Here is a 26,675-nt window from a genome sequence, read left to right as displayed (position 1 = left end):
GGACAATTACAGTAGTTTAAGAGATACAGTACACAGTAAAAACAGTGGGGAAAAAATGAGACACGGTTACCGCACTTACTCCGCTGGCGTCTTCACCCAGTTGATACCGCGCTCAAGGATATGCGCTGTTGACGCGGTGTACTTCAGATCATTGTCCTGGTAGAAACGGTGACCATCCGGGAAGTCACGTGTGATGTATTCCACAATCTCAGGCACAATTTTCTCTTGGAAGAAAGCTTTATTCATGAGTCCTATAACAAGAAAAGAAAAGTGCTCAAAAAACTGCACACTAGTGCAGTACAGTGCGTAAGGCAAAAGCGTGTGACATACATTTTACTGTACCTTCAAAGATGACGATGCATCCTGGTCCACGCCTAGAGATGGCACCCCACACATGCATCTTCACTGGGTGTTTTGGACGCGGCTTCATAGATATGCGACCTTTTTTGTGGAATCCAAAGGTTGCAAATCTCTCCAGCGAAACAGTAGACTCGTCAGTGAAGATGCAATCCTGGAAAGTTTCCCCCACTGTCGATCCATGCCTGTGCCTGGACCACTCTTTTAATCTTGTTAACGTCGCTTATCATAGGGTACGCTCTGTAATGACAAGGAATAAATAATTTTAGAGGTTTAAGTTTCTTAAACAACACTTTTACCTCCTGTACTGTCCAGTACTAACCTCACACGTCCATATTTCCATCCAATTCTGAGTCTCATCTTCTTTATGCTGGTCTCGGATACAGTGAGATTGTGATTTTGCTGCAGAGTGTATTTGACCCTTAATTCACTCGTCTCATCATTCTCTTCACTTATTTTGTCAACCAGAAGAGTTGTCTCCCTACAATGTAGAGAAAAACAACAATCCGGTAAGTTACAGTGCAGTAGGCCACAAGCACATCACATCATTTGCAGTAAAAATAGTATACAATGAGATAAATCTACACAATATATTGATCTATTTATATGCAGAAATATAAACAATATATATACTGTAGTTATATAAATATACCGAAATAACTATAAAATTAGAGAGATCTACACAATGTATTGTTCTATTAAGAAAAAACATTGAGGTGTACTGCTACCCCAATTAACCAATGCTGCAGAGTTAATTCCACTTGATTAATAAGCATGTGTTGCTGTATCCGGAAGAAGAGCTATATACAGGAGCATATAAGCAAATAAACCCCTAGTTGGAGCGTGGTTCTGGCATTACTGTGAAGGGTTGTCTGTGAAAGGTCGTGAAACCCACCCAGACCCCATAACAGCCTCGCAACTATGCTCCGAAAGTAATGAATAAATAAACTCACTTTATCTTCTTAGTTCATCCGGCTTGTAATCCTTGCGTGCGCCAGGCTGTGAGAGAGTGCAGATAGGAAGACCTCACCGGGGAGGAGATAACAGCGGGCACGGCCGTGCAACAGATAACAAGGCTGGGCTGCGCAAAAATATTCTTTATTGTGTCATGGAAGTTTCAAAAAAGAGAGTGGGGAATGCACCCCTCGCAACTCTTACGCGTTTCACCCAGAGGGCTTTTTCAAAAAGCCCTCTGGGTGAAACGCGTAAGAGTTGCGTGGGTGCTTTCCCCACTCTCTTTTTTGAAACTTCCATAACACAATAAAGAATATTTTTGCGCAGCCCAGCCTTGTTATCTGTTGCACTGCCGTGCCCGCTGTTATCTCCTCCCCGGTGAGGTCTTCCTATTGTTCTATTAATATGCAGCATGTAACAGGGGACTTATCCCAGTTCAGGTAATGTGCCTCTAATCCAGCAGTGTGGTGGTTAACTGCTGGTAGTCAATTAACAAAACACCACCTGCCTGATTAGATGGCTTAGAAAGCCTGTCTTTTGAAACAGGAAGTGAGAACTCTTTAGCTGACACCTGAGCTGAACTTGGAGACACACTTGTCTTGAGCTCTGCCAAAAGATAGCAGAGCTGCTTTCAAGACACAGGGAAAACTTCTAAACCTGTATGCTGACCAACCCTGGAGACAAGGGAGCTGAAGCAGGGACAGTGAAGATTTCCCCTCCAAACCACAAGGAACATATAAGACTTTCATTCTTAAAAGACTGCTTATATCTGCTTATTGCATGCTATGTGTTTGGGGTTGGGAGAATTGCTTAACTAATGGAGATGTGAACTAATGGCAAGGATTTCACTAGAAATACTCCCAAGTGAATGGAAGCTTTGTCCCCCCCCCTGTGTTTGGATAATTTCCTGATGAAAAGGAAAAGGCACAATAAAACCTATTATAATTTCACATTATAACGACTCTAGTTGTGTACCTCTGTGAACGTCCGTCTACATTTGGTGTCCGAGGTGGGACAAGAGGTGTCTTTGTAGTTAAAAAGGACTGGAGTTTTTATGTGAAATTTTTTGTTATGCTTTTTGCCTACAAACAGTCTAAACAACTTGAAAAAAAAAAAAAAAAAAAACCCTCTCATGCAGCAGAGGCAGAGTTAAAGGGGTACACACCACTGAAACTTACACTGCACTGAGACTTACAAAAACCATGGATGGACTCTTTTCCCCAATCCCAAGAGACTTCTGAAGCAGGTGAACCTTTAATTGCCTATCACAAAGTGTAATACGGTCATTGAAATAGGGGTTTTGCCTTCCAGCCATAGTCAGGGTTCAAGAAGTGAGTCAGCCCTTGAAAAGGGATAGGTGTTTGTTGTTTTCAAAAGTTTCGCTGAAGCTGTAAATGGAGTATATGCAGAAAAGTGTGAAAATTGATACAAAGACTGTGCTGAAGCAGTGAAATTTTTAGCAAACAAATGCTGAGTGTAAAATTGCCCTATAAAGGAAAAAGGGTTTTCAAAGCCAATTGCTGAGTGTTGAGTCACCCTGCCGGGAATTAAAGAAATAGTCCACTGCAAAGAATGTTTTTTTCTGCAAGTAAAAAAGTATGCCTATTATCTTGGGAGCAAAACAGACACCCAAAGAGTGAAGTGTGAATGTCATAATACCCAAAGATGAGACTGAAAATTACTGAGCTCAGGCAGAAAACCAAATTCTGTTGCTGAAGCGGGAAGATTGCACCCTGCAAGAAAATGGTGTAAAGCAAATAGACTTTTTTACCTAGCAACTGCACAACTTGTATACCTGATAAAAGAAAATGCATGCACAGTACTGCTGAAATTGAAAAAAAAATTCCAAGAAAGAAAAGTCTACAGAGATGCCTGTGAGAGCTACGACCTCTACAAGCAAAATATACCCATCTGTAGGACTACCACAATTGGGGGTTCTAGCAAATACAGTGGCAACAGCTGCAATAGCGCCTCCTGAGGTCAGGAAGAAAATGACACCTGATAGCCTAAAAATGGAGGACAAGATGCAGCGTTCCTGTAATGAACCCTACCCCACGGAAGAGTGGCCCTTCCAGTCCAATAAAGAGGAAGACATCTCTTACGGGGAACCCGAACCGAGTCACACCCACAAAACACCCCAAGAATGGTGGGAGTGCTTGAACTCGGCACGAACAGAAAAGACCGCTCCCTTTGATGACGAATATGATCAGCAGGAGACAGAGCGGGAGCAGTGGATCACCGAATATTTCTGTCAGCTAAAGCAGCTGCAAGAAAAGCCTGGCGTATATAATGAAGCTGCTAAAATTTCAAACGAAGATGGAGACCCCAAAATCCCTGAAGGGACAATGTCATCCAAATCAAAAAGGAAGAAAAAGAAAAGCGGTTCTTCACTTACCGTGGAAGTAACAGATACGTCCGCAGATCCTGTGGAGGAAAAGGGGGACCGAATTACCCTGCAGCCTAGAAAAAATGGAGAATTCGTCCAACGGTTAACAGAATATCCAGAGGGCCCAAGGCAGAAATCATGTACCCCAAAGAAGTGTCTGTCCGGTGCCAACAGTGAGGAACCCTCAACCAGTCATCCCAGTGAAGTGGAGCCAGAACCAGTGAGTGACGATCCCTTGACCAGCCCTGAAGACACCCTAAAAATTGCCAGGCATGACTGTGATCTGCTCTGTGAAGAATTGGAAAGGGAGAGAAAAAATATGCTGAGCTACAGAAGACTGTGCTCGCAATTTACTCTGCGGCCAGGACAGAATTGGACGATCTCAAGACTGAGCTAGATACTGCAAAGGCTACTATTTCCGCCATGGATGAAAAGCAGAGCCAATCTGATAAAATGGTGGCTACGCTAAAGCGAAAGTATGAGGAGGCACTGAAGCAGATGACAGTCTTCCAGCAAGAGGTTCACACTCTTCGCATAGAGCTGAATGCCTCACAACAGGAGGTCAACAGTGTCCGGATAGAAGTGGACATATCTCAGAAAGAGGTTCAGACACTCCGCAGAGCACTTGATGCCTCACATCATGAGACCAACAGCTGCCGCACAGACCTGGAAGTTTCCAGAAAGGAACTACACAGTCTCACTGAGGAGCTGGACATTGCTAAAGAAACTATTGGTAATCTTGATACAGATCTCAAAGTCTCTCAGAAGGAGCTTCAGACCCTCAACCTAGAGAAGGAAGTCTCACGCCAGGAGAGAGTCATTCTCAAAGCAGATGTGCGTAAATGGAAGGAGGACTGCAAAGAAGCCCTGAAGAATACAGAGACTGAAAAAAGAGAAAATTCAAGATTAAAAACAGAAAACTTAAAACTGAAAGAAGAAAATGTTCAGTTGACAGAAGAAGTCAAGGAAAAGTTTGAACCAGAGCACCGACTGCAGAACCAACTGCAAGGTCTGCGTACACACCTCCAGTATGTTGAAGAGAAGCAGCAAATGCTGCAGGAAGAAAAGCTGCAGGCTGCTAAAGAAATTCAAGTGCTGCAGGAACGTCTGATGACCCAGTATGTCCCCGCAAAGCAGCATGAGAAACTGAAGGCTACCCTGAGCATCACCAAAGCAACGCTAAAAGCCAAGTTTAGAACCCAGGTGACGCGGCACAAAAGGGAGCACAAGAAGGTCCAGAAACTGAACAAGTAACTGTGGCCCAAGCAAAGAAGTTCATAGTGCGCCACAAGGCAACAAAAATTACAGAGCTCCAGAATATGAAGGAGACTCTGATACAGACTCAGAGAAAGCACCAGTATCCCACAGTAACTAATGCCCGTGAGGACAAGGGTACAGTGAGAGTTGGGGACTCCATGCAACTTCAAAACAAAATTACGAAGTTTGAGCCACCTAAGAAAGCACTAGCCAAACCTACAGCTGCCCAACAGGCAACAAACAGAGGTAGGAGTGCAGAATCAAAACCAGAAGAGTCCTTAGCTGAGGAAGCTGAAAAAATAGGACGTTTTCTGGAAAAGGAGGTGGAGGTGCAACTCGGTCCCAAAGAAGCTGAACTGGCGACTCCGTGGTGTGGAGAAACTGCAGAAAGACCGCTTAAAGAGCAGAAAATTCTAAGGGCTAGTCCTTATGGCCCTACAACTGTTGCCATACACTTTGTCTACAAAAAGAGGAGTGCCCGACGCAACAGAAATCTCATGACCGCGCATGAGATAAAAAGACTTTACGTGGAAAAAGTCCTCCTGGAGCGACTGAGGAGTGCTGATCTCAAGCACCTTCGGGAGGAGACAAAAATAAACTGGAGAAAGGGCTCCAATCCCAGCGGGACAGAGGGTTCTATTCCTCCATCCACTCTCATTCAAGTCACAGAAAGATCTCGAATGAGAGTGGAAGGATGGGCTTTGGCCGTGGTAAGCCCAAGCTTCCCACAAATAGGGGAGGTATGTAACAGGGGACTTATCCCTGTTCAGGTAATGTGCCTCTAATCCAGCAGTGTGGTGGTTAACTGCTGGTAGTCAATTAACAAAACACCACCTGCCTGATTAGATGGCTTAGAAAGCCTGTCTTTTGAAACAGGAAGTGAGAACGCTTTAGCTGACACCTGAGCTGAACTTGGAGACACACTTGTCTTGAGCTCTGCCAAAAGATAGCAGAGCTGCTTTCAAGACACAGGGAAAACTTCTAAACCTGTATGCTGACCAACCCTGGATACAAGGGAGCTGAAGCAGGGACAGTGAAGATTTCCCCTCCAAACCACAAGGAACAGATCAGACTTTCATTCTTAAAAGACTGCTTATATCTGCTTATTGCATGCTATGTGTTTGGGGTTGGGAAAATTGCTTAACTAATGGAGATGTGAACTAATGGCAAGGATTTCACTAGAAATACTCCCAAGTGAATGGAAGCTTTGTCCCCCCCCCTGTGTTTGGATAATTTCCTGATGAAAAGGAAAAGGCACAATAAAGCCTATTATAATTTCACATTATAACGACTCCAATTGTGTACATCTGTGAACGTCCGTCTACACAGCAATATAAACAATATATATACTGTAGTTATATAAATATACCGAAATAACTATAAAATTAGAGAGATCTACACAATATATTGTTCTATTAATATGCAGCAATATAAACAATAATAGATATACTGTATGTAGACGGACGTTCACAGAGGTACACAATTGGAGGCTTTTATAAGGTGAAATTATAATAAGGCTTTATTGTGCCTTTTCCTTTTCATCAGGAAATCATCCAAACACAGGGGGGGGGGGGAAACAAAGCTTAATTCCCTTGGGAGTATTTCTAGTGAAATCCCATGCAATTCACAACTCCTAGTTAAGCAGGTCTCCCAGCCCCAAACACATAGCATGACATAAGCAGATATAAGAAGTCTCTTTAGAATGAAAGTCTTATCTGTTAGCTGCTGTAGAGTAAGCTTCTCTGCTCTCCTGGAACCACACCCGTGCGTGCACAGAAAATCAGCATCCAGGTTCACAAGTCTTATTTGGTGTCTTGCAATCAGCTATGCTGGGCAGAGCTCAAGACCGGTCAGCTCCAGAGATGTGTGTTCTCTCCAAAGGTCAGCTCTCATTCAGAGCTAAGGAGTCACTTCCTGTCTCAAAGGCAGGCTTTTTCTACCACCTCTAATCAGGCAGGTGGTGTTAGTTAATTTGCTACCAGCCGTTAACCACCACACTGCTGGATTAGAGGCACATTTATGAACAGGGATAAGTCCCCTGTTAAACTGTAGTTATATAAATATTCCGAAATAACTATAACATTAGAGAGATCTACAGCAGCGGCAGCTTTTATTCGAGTAAAAGCCGCCGGCTGCATGCGTCTGGGAAGCGGGTAGCCGCGGCGCGTGGCGGCACACTGTGACGTCACAGTAACATGCGCGCCCGGCTTCCCCGTCTTCCCCGGCTTCCCCAGGCTTCCCCGACACCCCTGGAGATCAAATTAAGGTAAGCGGGGAAGCAGAGGGGCAGAGCAGGAGCCGGGTTCGGGGTCGGGAAGGGGGGGGTAAATTGCGCGCGAAGTGGAGGGGGGGTGCGTGGGGGAAACGCGGCGGCGCGCGGTTTTTACTGGCGGCAGCTGGGGTAGATCCCGGCATGCCGCCGGCATTTAGTGCAATAAAAGATGTCGCTACTGTATCTACACAATATATTGTTCAATTAATATGCAGCAATATAAACAATATATATATACTGTATTATATAGTTATATAAATATACTTACGCGTTAGTTACCATTGGTGTCCTCGTGCGTTGTCTGGTTTTTCCGTGTGCCTGATAGCAATTGGTGGTTGATGGCACAACGAGGCCAGAAGCAGCTAACCAGTGTTGGATATCTGCAATTCGGTGTCCGCTCGTGTACATCTCCTTAATTCTCATGCTGAGAACCTTTGAAATCTTTTTAACAGGCATTGCTGCGAGTAGAAAGAAATACAAACACAAGAATGTATATTCGATGTTTAGTCGATGTGTATTCAATGTGCAGTGAATCCACAAAATGGAGGTGTATTTATACGTTAATGACTCACATTAGAGTACGCCCACTTTCAACTCCTGTACCTCGTCGCCATGCATAAAAGGTTACACACTTTGCATAGCCTCCCACTCGATGATCTGTATCTGAACTTGCCCTTGTCCAGATACTGCATTGTGCCATCTGCTTCCATGGATCAACCGCGATTGTACGGACGCAGGAATCCACTCGCCTCTGCCGTGCCTGTCACACAGAAGAAGCGAAAGGTGGCGGCAGCCTTTTCCAAGCCAAGGCCAAAGTGACAGGCTAAGGCTAATAAAGAAAACCTTCTGCTGACCCCAAAGGCTAAGGGTATTAAAACACGTAAGCCTTATTATGTCAAGAAGAAATACGGTGATGTACACTAAACGCAAAACAAATGGCAGCCAACCCATCGAACCCGCAGGCCACTTCCTCCAATACATGTCGACGACTCTGCCGCCGCTCTCCCAGAAATCTACAGCCCATCTTCTCCACTACTTGTCCACGACGCTGCTGCCGCTCTCCCGGAAACCCACAGGCCATCTTCGCCACTGCTCTTTGACAACGCTGCCGCTGGTGCCCCTGAAATCCACGGGTAACTTTCTCCATTACGCTTCGACGACTCTGCCGCTTCTCACCCGGAAATCCACAGGTCACTTTCTCCATCCCTCTTCGACGACGCTGACGCTTCTCCTCTCCCGGAAAGCAACAGGTCACCTCCTCCATCCTTCTTCGGCGACGCTGCCGCTTCTCTCCATGGAACCCGCATCTCATCCTCCATAGCACCCATCCACCCAGATGTCCACAGCACGCCATTCACAAGAACCAGCTCTTTAGACCGCATGCTGAATGGGTTAAGTGTGGATATCCCCGGGAACTCTACTGTGCTGGTAAAGATAGATCTGCTTCTGGAGACCATGCTAAATATGGATCAACGGATGCAGAAGATGGATCAACGGATGGAGAAGATGGATCGACGGATGAAGAAGATAGAGACTGACATAGCGGGGATAAATAATTTGCTCGGTGTTCATGTCCCTGTATCCCCGATGCCGGAGCAGGAGGGTGGCATGGATGCGATGAATGGGACCTTCAACCACCTTCCAACACCTAGCGCACCCCCTCCACCAGAAGATTTTGTTTACATGTATGCCATTGAGGAGGAGGAGGATAACATGACAACCCCGTCAAGACCACGGTAGGAGACAACACGGCGACCAAGACAGGAGGAAAGCTTCCTCCCAGACAACCTACCCTCGCCTGCCACCACAAGCACACCCGCTCACAGAAGAACACCCGCTCCCAGAACCCAACCTTCATACGCTTGCATCGATACGGTGCCCGACATCATCCTGCACGAGCTGCAACCGGCACTCAGGGAGAAGTATAGGGTGATGAGTGCTGGTTTACCCCACAAGTATGTCATGATAATTTTTAAGCACACGTGTCCTACTTGGTGTACTGAGGATGGGCGTACAAAGTGAACAACGAAGGAAATCGAGAAAAAAGGGCGCTTCCTGAAAATTTAAGAAGGACTATTGTGGAGGAATTGCGGCACTATTTTTCAATTACAGATCCTTTAATGAAAAGCATTCGAGACTCCATCAATGGCATTTTGCACCATACAAGGCATCGGCCCTGGAAGGACAATCTGGTGGGTATCGCATTTGCGTGACTGTTCAACTGTTGTTTATTTTTTGTAAATGTTTTTGTAAATGTTTTGACTTTCTGTACTTTAATAAAGAAGATGTTGAGTGTTTTAACTTGTATTAATAAAGAAATGTTTTTACTTACTGTACACACAGGACCTGCACAATTCCAGTCATCCAGGGCCGCAAACTGGCCCGGTTTTCAAAGTTATCCTGAAAACCGGGCCTGTTTGCGTCCCTGGAGGACTGGAGTTGTGCAGGCCTGACTTACTGTTCTGTACACCATCCTACTGTAAATGTTTTGACTTTCTATACTTTAATAAAGGAGATGTTGCGTTTTTTAAATTTCATGAATAAAGAATTTTTTTTAATAACACGATGTGACTGTAAACCATACTGACTGACTATAAATGTTTTCACTAGCAGTAAACCATACATCTGTTGATGTTTTGAATTGCTGTACACATAAAATGTTTTTACATTGTATTTGTAAATAAATGTTTTTGAACTTACTCCACCAATAAAAGAAAATGTTGATTTGTTTTAAATTGTTCCATTGTCTCCTTTTATACTGTAACAAAATACAGTTTTTCTAGAATGTACAGTACTGTCCAGGCATACTGTACTATATACTGTAGGCATGCTCAGTACTGTACATCAGAAGAGTATTAAAACAATACATGCTGTACGGGTATAGAATACACATATGTACTGGAATACATGTAGAATAAATGCATACTTTTTATTTTTTCGGTTTTATTATACAGTACACTGGCGACACACTTTATTGAAGTGTGGCCAGTTCCGCAAGCCGGGAGATTTCCCGGCTTGCAAGTGGCATCCCCTCGGCGTGCCGCACGTCACCGATGCGCGGTCACGCGTCATCGGGTGCCTGCACCCCCTGCACGCGCGTCCAGGGCTCCCCGAGGGAGCCCTGGTGTCCCGCGATGTGGGGGACGGCGGCAGGGGGTTCCGGGGGACCCGGCGGACCCGGAGAGGAGAGGGGGAAGCCGCGATCGGCGGGCCTCTCCTCCGCTGCTTCGGCGCGCGCCCGGCACCCTCCGGCGCGCGCCAGGTAACTGCTGCGGCCGAGAACGGGCAAATGCTCGAATAAACTCGGCCGCAGCAGTATATATAAAAAAAGTATTCTATACAGTACGGTCTGAAAACATCAGCATACTGTTTCAGGTATTCTATCCTAATCAATAACAACGGCCAGTAAACTGTAGACTCCGGTACGTGTTTTTTTTAATCCGATTCAGCAATGTGCAGGCATTGTTACACAACGCGATATTATCCATCGAAATCCCACCATTCGCCGTTTTCCACATGAGATGACAAAGTTTTCTTTTCTGAGGAAAAACAAAAGTACAAGTTTTACTGTAATGGTCAGTTCCCTAAAGAAGTTCCCACAGTCAGCCCCACCAATAATTATCTCGGGGGACGTCTTCTGTTCAAATGCGCATGCACCTACCGTCGATGTGATGACACGCATACAGTATGCGTTTAGGAAGGTTCCAATGCGCATGCGCCTAGCTTATCACCAATTGTTCAGTATCTACTGTAGAAGCCGCTCAGCCAATGATATTGCTTACGGGAGAATCGCTTGACTTTTGAATCGCACTGATATTGATATTTTCAAAATAAAAAAAACAGAATAAAATACGGCAACATTACTCACCATAGAATTTCCCAATCAGCTGGTGCCGGGCCACTGCCAGTCCCGTATTCTTGATCATACACGTCGTTGACAGGTGACAGCTGAACTACTACACCTGTAGTCAGCTGATGAGGCTGGAAATCGCTTAGGTACATGCAAGCTTGCTTGAAACTGTACGCAAAATCCGGCTCAGGCTGCAGGTATCCATGCGTGGACAGACAGCAAGGGTTGTCACTGATGGTCGGACCGTTATTGGAAGCCGGTGCTGGTGCTGGCACATTGCTTGCCAGCGACTGACGTTTCTTACTTGGTTTTAACACGACCTTTTGCCGTCTGCATAATCATAGATACGGGAAAAACCCGGTGATACACACCAATACCCTCCAATAAAATCAGGATCAATACGAAAAAACATGGATCGCTACATAATTTTTTCTTTATTGCACGCTTCCACACATGAGGATCTGGCAAAAATTTGTAAAAGTCATAGTTTTCGATAAAATACTGATAAATTTGAACAACGGTTGCCATCTTATCATCTGTTGCATTAATCGCGGCCCATATTAAATAAGCGTACGTTCTGTCGGGTTTTTGGAACACGGGCTGCACTTGTGTACTCATGGCGGGACTCTCTGGATAATAACCAGACCAGAAACTGGTGCTTGTCTTTCTTTAATATGAAAAGCCTAAATTGATACATTATTGTAACCTCTTCCTTCAGTCCCAAGGCCAATTTACAATAGACCACTGTGGTATCTTTTTTAAACGAAACACCTGCAAGTCAACACATTACTGAAGTGCATGCGCATTACAATTCATGAATATCTGCCATCTGGCGGATACGCGAAGAATTGCAACCAATTAAATCCGAACCATTATCAATAAACACATGAACCGCGCAACAACCGCGGCTGTGAATGCAACATGAATGCGGTAGGAATGCGGTCAGAATGCAGCATGAATGTGGTGAAGTGCGTGGCATTTGGAAAAAAATGCTGGAAAAATGCGGTGATGTCGGAGAATAAAAAATGGGCCGCGGCTGTATAAAAATTACAGTTATAACACAAACGGAACATGTTGTTTTAATAAAGTGTGTAAAAGCTGCAGATTTTAAGTGTAAGGCAGGATGTATTCTGTAAGTCTGAGGAGGAATTCCTCAGACATCCAGCTGTGATATGGATGAATGAGCTGGGGGTATTTTCATGGCTGAGCTTCAAAGGGGTCTCGCTGATTTAGCACCCCTCAGTCTAACGGAGTGTCAGGGATGAAAAGACCCAGAGACCCATAATTTATACAGGGCCGTCAATCTGAGGTATAACAGATGCCAGGCTATTGACACCTCTGGGTCAAAAATCAGACTCAGTGGCGCCAAGGTATGGGTATATCCCAGATTTGCTAAGTGGCATGGGTGTCAACCTGACCCCTGCGCTAATCACACCGAACAGCCTTTTTGCCCGGTCTTATGAACTGTGGGCAACCTGGCTATTGGTGGGTTAAATGGTTCCCACAAGGAGATTGGATCCACATGTTAAAGATCGCTATGGCCAGTAAATAACCATAGCTCCCGAGGTATCCACAGTGTGATTCCTGTAGTTTGATCCATGATGTAAAGACACAAGACTTTGTTCCAGCACAGCGGCAACCGTCCTGGAGAGAAGGGGTTAATAACAACGCAACCAAGGATTTGCCCCAAACTTCGGAATTCGTTAGCCCTGGTGACTCTGGAATGAATTCTACCGAATTTTAACAAAATTCCGTGAGGTGGCTGAGATATTAGATTGGCAACTTGCGATCTGGCCATGGGAACTTTAAACCAAGACTGCATTTCTTGCACTTGCAAGCAAAGGTTAATTTATTTTGTTCCAAGGACAATTTATTTTGTTCCCTTATCCCAGTAAGTGTTGTTTTAAGTGTATTCTGCAGATGTCGTGTGTTTGTCTATCAAGGATATAAATCACAATTTATTTTGCAACTTGTTCTGTTCAATCGAGTACCCAGTAATATAAATGTGTTGGTAAAAGTTGGTGTCCATCGTGACAACTGCTTCTGCCCTTCCCTCTGTGAGGGCAGCTCAGACACCCCCTGGCCTGTCCCCCTCAGGGTAATACCACCCATGCCCCCAGGATACCCAGGGACCCTGTGTCTTACTTAAGGGGGAGGAGGGGGCTTGCTTTCTCAGAAGCTGGGGGGGATATAGAGGCCAATGCCTTTCTCTTACGCCCAGCTGCCCGCCTCCCATCACCAGTCTGCTCCACCTCCGCTGTGCTCCTTGATGCGGGACGAGCACACTTCTCTGTTCGCCACACAGGTGGGTCCTGGATCTCCACTGCACCTGCTGCCGGCCACGTGGTTCTCTGGCTGTGCTGCCCAGGCGCGACACTTGCCTCCATTCTGTGGTCATCTGACCCGCGATCTGTGTTGCCATCACTGCAATCGCCTACAAGCAGACCCGCAAGGTGTTGCTGGAGCCATCCATCTTCTCTGGAGAGAGGCTTTTTCTGTAGCAAATCCAGATGCTCCTGCACGGACACCATCATTACAAACTTCTTGGAAGGGCGCGGACTGCATTCCCGCCCCAGCCATTCCTTTGAATCCACATAGCCCCGCCCCCTCACCCATGCCATACCATGACATGGGGAGGAGGAGAGGGTGTGAGTTAGAGAAAGCAGCACGCGGTCCAGCCGTGCTAAAGTTGAAGAGGGAGAGGGGAGCCCAGTCCCGATGTTCAGGTGCCCCATCACAGAAGGGCTCTTAGATGCTTTCTTATGCTACGACCCTCAGGTGAATATTACACTAATGGACAAATTAAGGTAAGGTACTGAATAATAAACTAATGTTATATAGTATAATGTGATTATTTAAATTAACCACAATGATTTTTTTTTTTTTGCAGCGCCTGTGAAAATTATTTCTTGTAGATTTTTTTATATTGATTGGTTAATTTCAACTAAAATTGAATTTCATTTTGTAGCTGTGCGCATGTGTGGTCTACAATATTTTAGCTTAAGAAATAATAATTTCTGTGCTTTATGCACATTGCGAAGATTTTAATGTTCGATTTGTTGAGGACTTACAACTACTAGGGAAATTAAACTCAAACACTTAATTACAATGGATACCAGGATTTGAAAGTTTAAACACAGAGCTGTATTAACATCAGGGTAAGCTAAATATCAATTCAAACAAACAATTAAAACATTAGCACGTTTCAACGTTTTAAAAAAAGTGAAAAGACCTTCACTTAAAGTAGCAAGCAACCATAAATAACCAAAAAAATACATTTTTAGCTCCTGGGATCTTTTTTGGTCCCCGAGATAGTTACTGGTGAAGTTACCAGTATTACTTCCTAGTTTTTAAAGGGGATTTAAATGCCATTCAATAGGAAGCCCAACCGATGATGTTGCAGCTTCCTGTTGGCCTGAGATTTGGCAGACATTTTGTTTCCCGAGGGAGATTTAAACTGCACCGATAATTATGTCTGGAATGGAGTGGTTCCCGGAACTGAAAATAGTGGCATTTGGCTCAGGTGGACCCAGACTGTAAAAAAAAAAAAAAGAGAGCTACTGTAATACAAAAACGAATAGGACAAACTGCTCCTTTAATTTCAGATGAATTGCAAATGCCACCTGCACAGATTGGTTAAAGGATTTCATAAAATTAATGGTATCAGAGAACAGGTTTGTTGTTTGTTTTTGCTGTTTTTCTCACCTCTTCAATTGGAAATCCAATTTAACCCTTCAGATATATAGCTCCTTTTCATTTGCAATCTATATTCAGCACATACATACTCCATTTTTAGGACACAAGTGAATTAAATAATTAAACTTACAGAAGCGTCTTCAGAACATGAGGCTATTACGAAGTCATCAAAGGGGTTCCATTTGATGTCCAGCACATTCCCTCTGTGACCACAAACCTTCGGGTGATGAGGGTCAAGTTTTCCTGACTGTAAGCAAAGTTGAGAAGGGATTTATGTTAACAGCTAGTTTCAGTGCCAATCTTAGCTTTGAAAGTTGATATCCAAATCTAGTCTGTTAAATGGGTGGTCCCATATAGCTGATATATACACGCATACATAAACACACACACACACACACACACAAACGTACGTATATATCTATCTTTATGTATAGATTTATAAAGAAAGTTCAAAGATCAGGATTCAGGATACTTTTGCAAAAGGTGAAAGATGTTTATTACAAATTATTGATGTTTCAATCCAATTATAGACCTTTGTCAATGTATCTTGAAACAGGTATTTATAACATTACCAAAATGTCGATATTTTGTAATACACATCGTTCACCTTTTGCAAAAGTATCCTGTGAATGCTGATCTTGGAACTTTCTCTGAAGATTTATTTTATGTTGCATCAGGTTTCACATTCTGTTTACAGAGTGCTTTCCAGTGTGTGTATGTGTTTATATGTATGTATAAACATACACACACAGACACACCCAGACAATACCCACAGTATATATGAAGTTTCAAAATCTATATTCTGATATAATTTATATGAGTAATAATGATCAAAGTGTGATTCTTGTAGTTGGTAGAAAGTACTGTTGCGACGAGAGCAGTCTATTCAGAGAAAAATCTGTGCATCGAAACACACAAAACATCCAGATAAAATATCCTAACTGGCGATCATCCATTAATCAACGTGAGTCATTTTCGTCATAACAAAAAACAATACAGTATCTAGACGGACTCCAGCGGAAGCAGTGTTCTGATGACATCATGCCTGATGCGTTTTTCCCCTCTGAGGAAGAGGGTTTACACGCGAAACCTGCCAGGGGTGATGTCAACAGAATGTTCCCTGCTCTGGAGACTGTCCAGGCCCTGCACAGTACCATGTGGCAAAAGAATATTATATATCTGTGATGGTAGGGGTAGATTTAGCTGCTCTTAAATAAAGGATATGCCCGCCAGTCAATAATATGATATCTATGTATGTACAGTTTATTGTACCAATCTGGTATCTGTGTACTGTGCCCACATCAGGTGGGGGATAAGAGAACAAAAGAAAAATGAAGGTGCTAATGTGTAACTCTAAATATATATACTGTAATACTATACTAAATAAAATATTCTGCAGCCTGAGAGTGTGGTGGGGAATCTCCCCCCCCCCCCCCAACACACTAGAGAAAAAGGAAAAACATGAATATGTAACTAATGATAACTAGAAGCACTGATGGTATACCAAGTTTCCCACAGAATAGGCAGTAATATATAAAATTACAATTCATTAAAAAGGTACATTTGAAAAGATCCCTAAACGGGAATCCAACATACAAAAAATCCTATGTCTTGAATAAGCTTAATCAACCCGCCTAGCCCATACTGTACACACAATATGAAACATACATCAAATATAACCAATAAGTAGACTATAGCAATAATGATAGAAAATCCACTTTGATGATTCCAAATTGTACATTTGCTAGTGTCCTAATCTGTATTGGATGTAGATTTTGGTGCTGTATCTCAATAAAAGCTTTATAGGTATCCAATCCCCTCTGGTTTGAGAAAGTCTTATATGGAAAGCTCGTGAAATATAATTGCACACTGAACAATATGCGTGTTGCAGCTGGAGTTTTGATGAATGATCCTCTTAGAGCTGAAGTGCGATTGAATTTTTAAATGCTGCGGTCTCTTCACTCAGGTGTATGTTAAAGTAGTAACCTTGTTGTTAGACTGGACTACTCAAAACCACCCTTGAATGATAGTTTCTATTTGGAGATACTTGTGTGATTAATATACACTGCCTCTGAGGGAAAAGGCTCCCCAGAGGGGGACCGTTGTTCGGCCCAGACACTGAGTCCCCTATCCCTTTGGGTGGGTATTGGGAGGACAAGGAATATAAAGGAGCCGTTGCCGGCACTGTGCTTTGTAGTCACCCGTGGGCTGTCCTGAAAGTCCAGCAACCTCCCCTCGCTCCGGATTGGTCTAATGCAGGTGAGCCCTTGCTCGCTAAAAATCCGTGCTGGGATTAGTCGGGCCTCTGTCCTCCATTTTGGTGGATTACCAACGGCTATATCAATCGAAACCTGGCTTAGGTTCCAGAGACTTGTTGTGGAATCCTCAAGAGAGCCAAAGTGGACCCTTTAAATATCCACAGTAATCTGAGGGTGTTCCAGAGACTTGCGGAGAAGTTTGGAAGGAAGTGACGGCAGGGAATTTAAACCTGCTGACTAACGAAGAGCAAGCTGCCCCTACCATCAAGGATAGTGGCACAAGTTGGGAACGCGTATCAGGGTAAACTTCGGAATGGAGGTCACAGCACCCAGGGTTCTAGGTTGTTCCCCCAGCTGGGTTAGTGTGTGTGGATCTTATGTACTGGAGGTTTGTGGAATCTTTTTTCATTCATTCATTTTTGTTCAACTTTGCACTTCTGTCTAGTGTATTGATCTCTGGTGTAATTGTCCTGGTCTCCTGTGACAATGTAAAAATAAACGTTGTTATATTTTTCTGCTTAAGCCGCGATAAGGATTCCCGTTGTTAAATGGATGAGCGCCAGTTAACATATTTTTGTCTGGATAAAACAATTACATACAGTAAAAAAGAGTGAAAATATAAACCTACTTTAGTGTCGACGAGTATTCTAAAACAAATCTGGGGCAATCACCAACAAGACCCAGGTACATCCTGGGTACATCTTGGGTATATGCTGCAACATTCCAGTGACATTTCTGCAGACAGACTAATGGCCCATCGGATTAACAGCGGGGGTCCCTGGCAGTCCCATTCAAACTGCTGTGTTAATCAGATGGGACAATATTCTCTACAGAAATGTCACTGAAATGTTTGCAGCATGTACCCAGCATGTACCTGGATCTTGTTGGTGATTACCCAAGATTTTCCTAGTCAAGTTTAAGGCAAGTTTTAGAATACTCGTCGGCGCACCTGTATTTGCTATAGAAAAATGATGTCTAAGTTACTCTAGGGCAGCTCCAAACAGGAGTAAAGCTCCCTCCACTTTCATTTCTGACCTCTGGGGCCTGTGCATTTCATGTGATCTTTCCAGGACCAATAATATGACTGTAGTGCTAGAGGTCTGGTGGCACTCAGGTACTTGAGGAGAGCTCCTTATAACCTTCCCAATACTGTTTTTATTTTTTAAATCTGATGTGCTGTTCAAGAGACATAAGCATTTAAAATATTAGGTATCTGGGTGCATGGCCGCCGACAGGGAGGGGACAGAAGGGACAAGTGTCCCGGGCCCGGTAACTGCGGGGGGACCCAGCAGCTGGTGCTGAAAATTGGCCCCAACCTCTGGCCAGGTCCAGCTGCTGGTCACGGCCGGGCCCTGGCTCTCCATCAGATGCAGGCCTCTTCCTCAATATGTGTCTCACGCCGAGCTTCCAACCTCTGGTGGCGCATGACAGGCCCCTCTGACATCACCGTGCCAGAAGTAAAATGGGCCTCAGTTTCCGGTGCATGCTGACTTTGGAAGCTCGGCGTAGGACACAGAGGGAGGAAGCCTGCAGCAGATGGAGAGCTGGGGCCCATCTGCGACTTGCAGCCAGGCCTGGCCTGACCAGAGGCTAGCCCAAACTTGCAGTGCTGGCTGCCAGACTCCCATAGCCACCGGGTCTGGCCTGACCATCCCCAACTTTTAAGTCTAGTTTTTTTGTGTATTGTGGAGGGGTGGGGGTCTTTTTATATATATTGGGGGGAGTGGGGGTCTTTATATATGTATGGGGGGAGGAGTGGGGATCTGTTTAATATGTATTGGGGTCATGGGGGTCTTTTTAATATGTATTGGGGGAGTGGGTGGTCTTTTTAATATGTATTGGGGGCAGTGGGGGGCTTTTAATATGTATTGGGGGTAGTGGGGGTCATTTTAATATGTAATATGTAATTTTCAGAAGGACTTGGAGAGACTGGAAACTTGGGCAGGTAAATGGCAGATGAGGTTTAATACAGATAAATGTAAGTTTATGCATTTGGGAAGCAAGAATAAACAGGCGACTTACAAGTAAAATGGGGATATATTTAGGAGTGCATGTAGATAGCAGACTTACAAATAGTGCCCAAAGTCATGCAGTAGCTGCAAATGCAACCAAGATCTTATCTTGCATTAAATGGGCAATGGACGGAAGGGAAGTAAACATAATTATGCCCCTTTATAAAGCATTGGTAAGACTACACCTTGAGTGTGGAGTACAATTTTGGGCACTACTAATTAGAAGATACATTATGGAACTAGAGAGAGTGCAGAGAAGAGCCACCAAATTAATAAAGGGCATGAACAATCTAACTAAGTGATTCTAAACCAGGTTTCTGCAGAACCCTGGGGTTCCGTTGAGCCGTCCCAGGGATTCCGCCTGGACCATGGGCTGCCCGCACTCGCTGTGCGGCCCACGATGGGTTTCCTGGCTCTCCCCCTCCCCTCATCCGCTCTCAGGCAGGGAGAGAAAGACTTCGCCATCATGTGAGCACCAGGATCTGTAATCCCCCCCCCCTGTGCTTGCCGTACTTCAGTGTCTGTCCCTGTGTATCCTGGGAGAGGAGATGTGCGGCTGTGATCACACCGAGTGTCTGAGGGGCAGCTCACCCTCTCCTCACTCACCCCTCTCCTCACTCACCCCTCTCCTCCTCATTCACAACTCACCCCTACCACCTCCTGCCCGCCTGCCGTCGCCTCCTCCGCTTGCAACCACAGGTAACCAGCCTCTCCTCCCACCTGAGGTAGGCATATGGGGGGGGGGAGAGGGAGATGTGAGGGGTAGGGTGATGTGAGATGAAGGGGTGTGGGTATATGAGGATGATGATAATGAGGGGTGCTGGGGGAGATATGTATTGGGGCGGTGGGGGTCTTTAAAAAATATATTGGGGCAGTGGAGGTGTAGGCGGACGCTCACAGAGGTGTGCAAGGGAGACTGGTTATGGTGAAATTAAATAAGGCTTTTATTGCGCCTGTTTCCTTAACATCAGGAAACCATCCCAACAAGGGGTAAACAAAGCTTCTATTCACTTGGGAGTATTTCTAGTGAAATACTATGCAGTCCACAACTCCCTTTAGATAAGCATGTCTCCCAGCCCCAAACATATATCATGAAATGAGCAGATATAAAAAGTCTTATAAATGAAAGTCGTATCTGTTCCTTGTGGTTGGAGGGAAAGTCTTCTCTGTTCCTGCGTTGCTACCTTTTCCTCAGGTTTTGTCAGCATTCAGGTTTAGAAGTGTCTTGCAAGCAGCTCTGCTACAGTATTTCTTCTGGCAGGCTCAAGACATCTGTCCCCATGTCAGTCTCACAAGGTGTGAGAAAGGAACAATCTCCCTTTCTGTTTCAAGGGCAGGCTTTTCTAAGCAACCTAATCAGGCAGGTGGTGTTTGTTAATTGACTACCAGCAGTTAACCACCACACTGCTGGATTAGAGGCATATTTCCTGAACAGGGATAACTCCCCTGTTACAGGGGGTCTTTTTAAAATGTATTGGGGCGGTGGGGTTATATGTATTTAGGGGGGTGGGGGTTTTTGGTATGTATTTTGTTGGGGGGGGATTTAGTGAGAGTGGGAAAATTTACGCAAGATAGGGGCGAGTGAGAGGGGAGAGGGAGGGAGTTAGGAAAAGAGGGAGTAAGTGTGAGATGCAGGGGAGAGAAATACTTGCGAGGCAGGAGAGTGAGTGAGACAGGGGGGAGAAATAAATGGGTAAAGGGTGGGAAATAGAGGGGGCTCATGAGGTGTGAAATGTTGTGATTTACCCCTGTCGAACCTAATATGTATCAGCCAGATAGGGGATCCCTGAGATTTTTCGAAATACTTCAAGAGTTCCTCCAAACAAAAAAAGGTTGGGAATCACTGTTCTAACTTATGAAGAGAGGCTAACTAAATTAGATCTATATATATATGAAAAGAGGTGTCTAAGAGGGGATATAATAACTATATACAAATATATCCGGGAACAGTACAAGGAGCTTTCAAAAGAACTATTCATCCCAAGGGCAGTACAAACGACTCGAGTCATCCCTTAAAGTTGGAGGAAAGGAGGTTTCACCAGCAACAAAGGAAAGGGTTCTTAACAGTAAGGGCAGTTAAAATGTGAAATTCTTTACCCATGGAGACTGTGATGCCAGATAAATTAGATTTGTTAAAAAAAAGTTGGACATCTTTTTAGAAAGGAATGGTATACACTACCGACACACTTTATTGAAGTGTGGTCGGTACCGCAAGCCGGGAAATCTCCCGGCTTGCTAGTGGCCGCCCCTCGGCGTGCCGCGCGTCATAGACGCGCGGTCATGCGTCATCGGGAGCGTGCGCCCGCTGCACGCGTGTCCAGGTGCTCCCCAAGGGAGCCCTGGTGTCCCGCGATCGCGGGACAGCGGCAGGGGGTTCCGGGGGACCCGGCGGACCCGGCAGCGGTAGGGAGAGCGCCCCGATCGGAGGGCGCTCTTCCGCTGCTTCGGCGTGCGCCCGTCACACTCGGGCGCGCGCCAGGCTACTGCTGCGGCACAGAACGGGCAAATGCTCGAATAAACTGTGCCGCAGCAGTACAGGGATATACCAAATAAGTAAACATGGGAAGGATGTTGATCCAGGGAGTGATATGATGGCCAATTCTTGGAGTCAAGAAGGTATATATTTTTCCCCTTATGAGATATCATTGGATGATATTTCACTGGTGTTGTTTGCCGTCCTTTAGATCAATATACTGTAAGTACGGATATAGGATAAAGTATCTGTCGTCTAAATTTAGCATAGGTTGAACTTGATGGACGCATGTCTTGTTTCAACCTCATCTACTATGTAACTATGTATTGGGGGGCAGTGGGGGTCTTTTTAATATGGAATGGGGGGAGTGGGGGTCTTTATAATATGGGGTGGGGGTTTGGTATGTATTTTGTGGTGGGGGATTGAGGGAGAGTAATTGATGGAAGGTGGGGGCGTGTTAGAGGGGGTGAGTGAGGAAAACAGGGAGTATGAGTGAGACGCAGGCAAAATAAATACATGCGAGGCGAGAGGGGGTGAGTAAAGAAGGGGGAGTGAGACGAAGGTGTAAGGAATCCACACCTGAGTTTACTGGTTACCCTTGCCTTGCAGACCTGGGCAGTCCTGGAACACCCCCCTTGGTATCTACAGCCTGTCTGGAGGGTCTCCCTGTTATACCGATCAATTATTGTGGCCTCTTTGCCCGCACTATGGTATGACTACTAGGGACCGGGCACCCAGCTGGGACCCCTCTAATGTTTCTATTCTGGAAACGCCTCCGTCTCCACAGCTCTGGATTTACAAGTCATTTCGTGTGGCGAGCCCCGTACCAAAAATGTCTGTGCCACCATTCTCATATCCTAGAACGGTACTCGCCAATGAACTGCTCGTTTACGGATCCCCTTCCTGCCTAAAGCACTTTAGGAACAACTCAATGTCCCAGAGACCCATGGATGGCCCTGTCTGGCTAAAAGTTCTCACCGGGGGGGGGGGTATGCAAAGGAGTGCCCTAGGTCTCTGGACCATGACTCTACCCCCAATCCTAGACAGCTCAGGAACAATGCCAGGTCCCCCAACTCTATGAGTGGTCATGTTCGCCCAGAGGTCTCATCTGAAGGGGGGTACTGTAAGGAATCCACACCTGAGTTTACTGGTTACCCTTGCCTTGCAGATCTGGGCAGTCCTGGAACACTCCACCTGGTATCTACAGCAGCTGTGCAAGCTATTTACTGCAGCTCCAGTTTGTGCTCTCTCATTGGAAGAATGCTCTTACACTCCCCCTTCTGAGATTGGCCCGCTGACCTTTAAATACTGCATTCCCACAATCCCTCTCTGCCGAGCATAATCCTTCTTGGATGTTACCTGTGTTTTGCCACAAGCCTCTGGCTTGTAATCTCTCGTTACTTATCTCTCTTGTTATTGTTCTAGTTCGCTTCGCTACGCTGAGGCCTGAGTTCCTGGTTCATAGAGGCCTGTGTTTTGCCTGCCTGGATTCTAGTACCTGCTGCATTCACCCAGCAGAGGTATTGTTTGGATGCCGTGGCCTGTTGACTCTCTCCCTTTGCAGAGGCCTGCTTGAACGTTTGCGCTGAAGCACGGGGTTACCAGTGCTGCCTGGCTGCGTGCCCACTCTGGTCAGTCTTCCCTCTCCTAGACCGGTGCCATGGGCCGTGGATGCCACTTGTCCAAACCCTGTTCCCGACCTGCAGCAATAACGCTGAAGCAGAAGGACCAGCTTGATTTCCTGTTGCCAACTCCATGCTTGAACTACGACTATCCGAATATCTCCTACCCCGGCTCTGGCTCATCCAACGACTACGCTGTTCTTTCCAGCCCTGAACCCGGCCAGTTTCACTATGAACTTCGCACTCCAGACCAGTCTGCGCAGTCTAAGGTCGGTGAATATATAACCCCACCTCAGCCCCGCGGTCCGGCCTCGGTTTGTGGCGAGCACAACTGTAACAGGAGGGGAGAGAAAAAGATGGGAAGAGGGTGGAATTAGAGGATGCTTGTGAGGTGTGAAATGGTTGGAGGCTCGCAATACCGCCTAAATAGGGGGGGGGGCTGGACTTAACTCTAGTCTTGAGCCCCGGGAAATCTGTCAGTGGCCCTGTCTGGGAGGTAAAAATGGAACTCTTCAAAGAGTCTATGTTATGCCAGTGCTGCCGCCAGACCACACCCGTCCCTTGTACTGAGGTGGGACGTATGAGTGCACGCACCCGCAGCAGAAAGAGCGTGTCCGGAGTGTGGTATTCTGGTGTTGCCAGGCCAGGTGGATATAACTTGAGTTATACTTGTTGGTACCGGATATAGAAGAGATGTGGTAGTTGCCGTTAGCCAAGGACAGGGAGTGGAGAGGTCCAGATAGTCGGGGTTGAGAGCCAGAGAGAATAGTCCACCAAGACGCGTCGTAACCTGAGTAGCAGAGAGAAGTGGAAACCAGAGTAGACATCCACAAGTGGAGACTATGTCGAGCAATGTGAAAGAGGTAAGACAGGTACTATATAATGCAGCTGACCAATAGGGAGCGGAGGCAGGTCTGGAGGTGCACGAGGAGCTGTCCTGGATTGGTTCATATGATAGGCAGCCTGGTGAGCAGCTTTAGGGTTAAGTTGTAGCCAGCGCATGGGTTGGGGGCATGGTTTCACTTCTAGCTCAGTGAATAAATTAGCCTGGCCCGGCGCGCGCTCTGTAATGTCGGAGAACACGCACCCGGGACCAATGGAAACTGCCAGTGTGCTGGTTGTCCGCGGGGGGGTGATGGTCCGTCGGGGACGATGTGGGCGCCCCACCATAGCGGGAGCCAGGTGGGAAAGGCGAGGGTGACATTTCATGGCAGCGGGGGCATTCAGAGTTAAGGAGGGGTCGCGCCATGAGCCCCGAAACCTTACAGTACCCTCCCTTCAGGGTCGGCTTCAGGACGACCCTCCCAAGGTTTGGACGGGAACTTTTTCCGGAAGCGTTTGAGAAGCCCTGGTGCGTTAATGTCTTTAAGAGATACCCAAGATCTTTCTTCGGGCCCAAAGCCCTTCCAATGGACAAGGAATTAAACCTTACATCTCGAGAAGCGGAAATCCTGTATAGCTTGAACCTCGTACTCTTCGTTGCCCTGTATAATCACAGGATCTAATCGGAGAGTGTGGTCCGGAAAGAGAGAACTGGAGATAAATTGTTTGAGAAGTGACGTGTGAAATACGTTAGGAATTCTCATACTTTGAGGTAATTGAAGGTGGAAGGCCTGCTCTGTGATGGAAAACGGGCCCAGAAACCTAGGAGACAATTTAGGGGAAGGGGTCATGAGGTGGATATTCTTGGTAGACAAACAAACCTTATCCCCTGGCTTGTAACTGGGTGCAGGTCGGCGACGATGGTCAGCCTGAAGCTTCAAAGTCTGGGAGGCCTTAAGAAGTGCCGATTAAATGAGCCATCTTGGAGAACCGATCCACCACTACTAGTATGGTGTTCATGCCATTCGACCTAGGTAATTCGACAATAAAGTCCATGGAAATGTGGGATCTGCAACGTTCTGGGATGGGTAAGGGCATAAGAAGGCCATGGGGTCTCTGTCGAGATAACTTATTCTGCGCACATACCGGGCAGGCACGAGTATATTCGAGGATGGTCTTGGCCATATTGGGCCACCAGAATGTGCGACAAACGAGGTCCAGTGTCTTCTTGAAACCCAGATGTCCTGCTGAACGAGAAGCGTGGCCCCAATCCAAGATCTCAGGAATAAACTTGGGCTATACGTACAATGTATCCTTTGGTACGTCGAGGTCTCTAGGAAGGTGTTCTTGAGACTTAAGGATCTTTTCCACATTCTTGAATGTAGCGACCGCGAGGATCTTTTGCTTGGGAAGGATGTTCTCAGTAGTTTTCTCCGGTCTCTCTTCAGAAGGAAACAGTACTAGGAAAGGATCCAGAAATTCGGTGCTCAACTATATTTTACCATAAGTACAGCAATATCTTGAAAGGTACATGTAACCAGCTTTGATGAACAGCTTTGATGAACAGCTTTGATCCAGCCTCGTGAGTGTTGAATAATCCAATATGCCTAGATAGATCTCCTTAGTGTGGGAACATGTGGTGTATAATTTCCAACATAAGAGTAACATGTATATAAATAAAACTCTGTGTGGACACCATTATTGACAGTCACCCTGGTGAATGGCACATAAAGAACTAGATAAACCTCCAATCCTTCGCATGAAGGAGAAGAGTACTCACGATTCAAAGGCAGGTGTTCCGTCGGCGTGCATCACACTTGTAGGTAAGTACAGCAGAGAGATTTCACGGAGGAAGAAGCGGAGCACAGCAATAAAGCTTCTTCCTCCGTGAAATCTCTTCAGAAGGATACTGTCTAGAAAGGGCATCCGCCTTGACGATCTTGGTCCCGAGAATGTAGGACAAAATAAAATTAAATCTAGAGAAAAATAATGACCAACGAACATGGCGGGATCCTAGGCAGCGGGCATTTTCGATGTAGAGAAGATTTTTATGGTCCATGAGAATCGTGAACGGCTCTTTTGACCACTCCAAATGGTGCCTCCATTCCTGAAGGGCCAACATGACAGCTAGAAGTTCCCTATTGCCCACGTCATAATTACGCTCGGCCGGAGAGAATTTCTTAGAAAAAAATCCACAGGGCGGAGTTTGTCCTGAGGAGAAAATTTCTGGGAAAGGACTGCGCCAGCACCGCAGTCCGAAGCGTCAACTTCTAGGGTGAATGGAAAACTGGTGTTCAGGTGTAGGAGGATGGGAGCTGAGGCAAACGCTTGTTTTAAGGTTTTGAATGCCGTAATAGCCTTGGGTGAAAAAGCTGAAGGATCGGCTCCTTTTTGGGTTAAAACAGTGATCAGAGCGATGATAGAGGAAAAATTGCGGATGAATTTCCGGTAGTAATTGGAAAATTTTGGGAAAAAGCACTGAATGGCGCTCAACACTATTAGGTGAAGTGATATATATAAGCAGATAAACGTGTGATAAACGTGAATGACAGTAAAATAAATGGTGCAGTGAAAAAGGTGAAAAAAGGCAAATAAATCTTACTACTACCCTTTTAGAGCTTGTTCCCAAAGCTCAACAGACAATAGTTCCAGATATTAGGGGAGCCAGATATGTTGCCATAAAATAAAATAAAAAATCACAATACAGATGAATAAA

At 45.6% G+C, this 26,675-nt stretch overlaps 1 protein-coding gene across 1 annotated transcript in view; it reads right to left on the bottom strand.

Moving 5' to 3' along the window:
* CORO2A (coronin 2A) overlaps positions 1-26,675 on the bottom strand; it is a 425,741-nt gene that overhangs the window by 289,915 nt on the left and 109,151 nt on the right. Inside the window, exon 3 of the mRNA XM_075604517.1 lies at positions 14,903-15,019. Coding sequence (XP_075460632.1) covers positions 14,903-15,019 — 117 coding nt within the window. The remainder of the gene's footprint in view (positions 1-14,902; positions 15,020-26,675) is intronic.

Source organism: Ascaphus truei, chromosome 1 (genome assembly GCF_040206685.1).
Source record: "Ascaphus truei isolate aAscTru1 chromosome 1, aAscTru1.hap1, whole genome shotgun sequence".
NCBI classification, from domain to species: Eukaryota; Metazoa; Chordata; class Amphibia; order Anura; family Ascaphidae; genus Ascaphus; species Ascaphus truei.
This window is presented reverse-complemented; position numbering and strand designations above follow the sequence as displayed.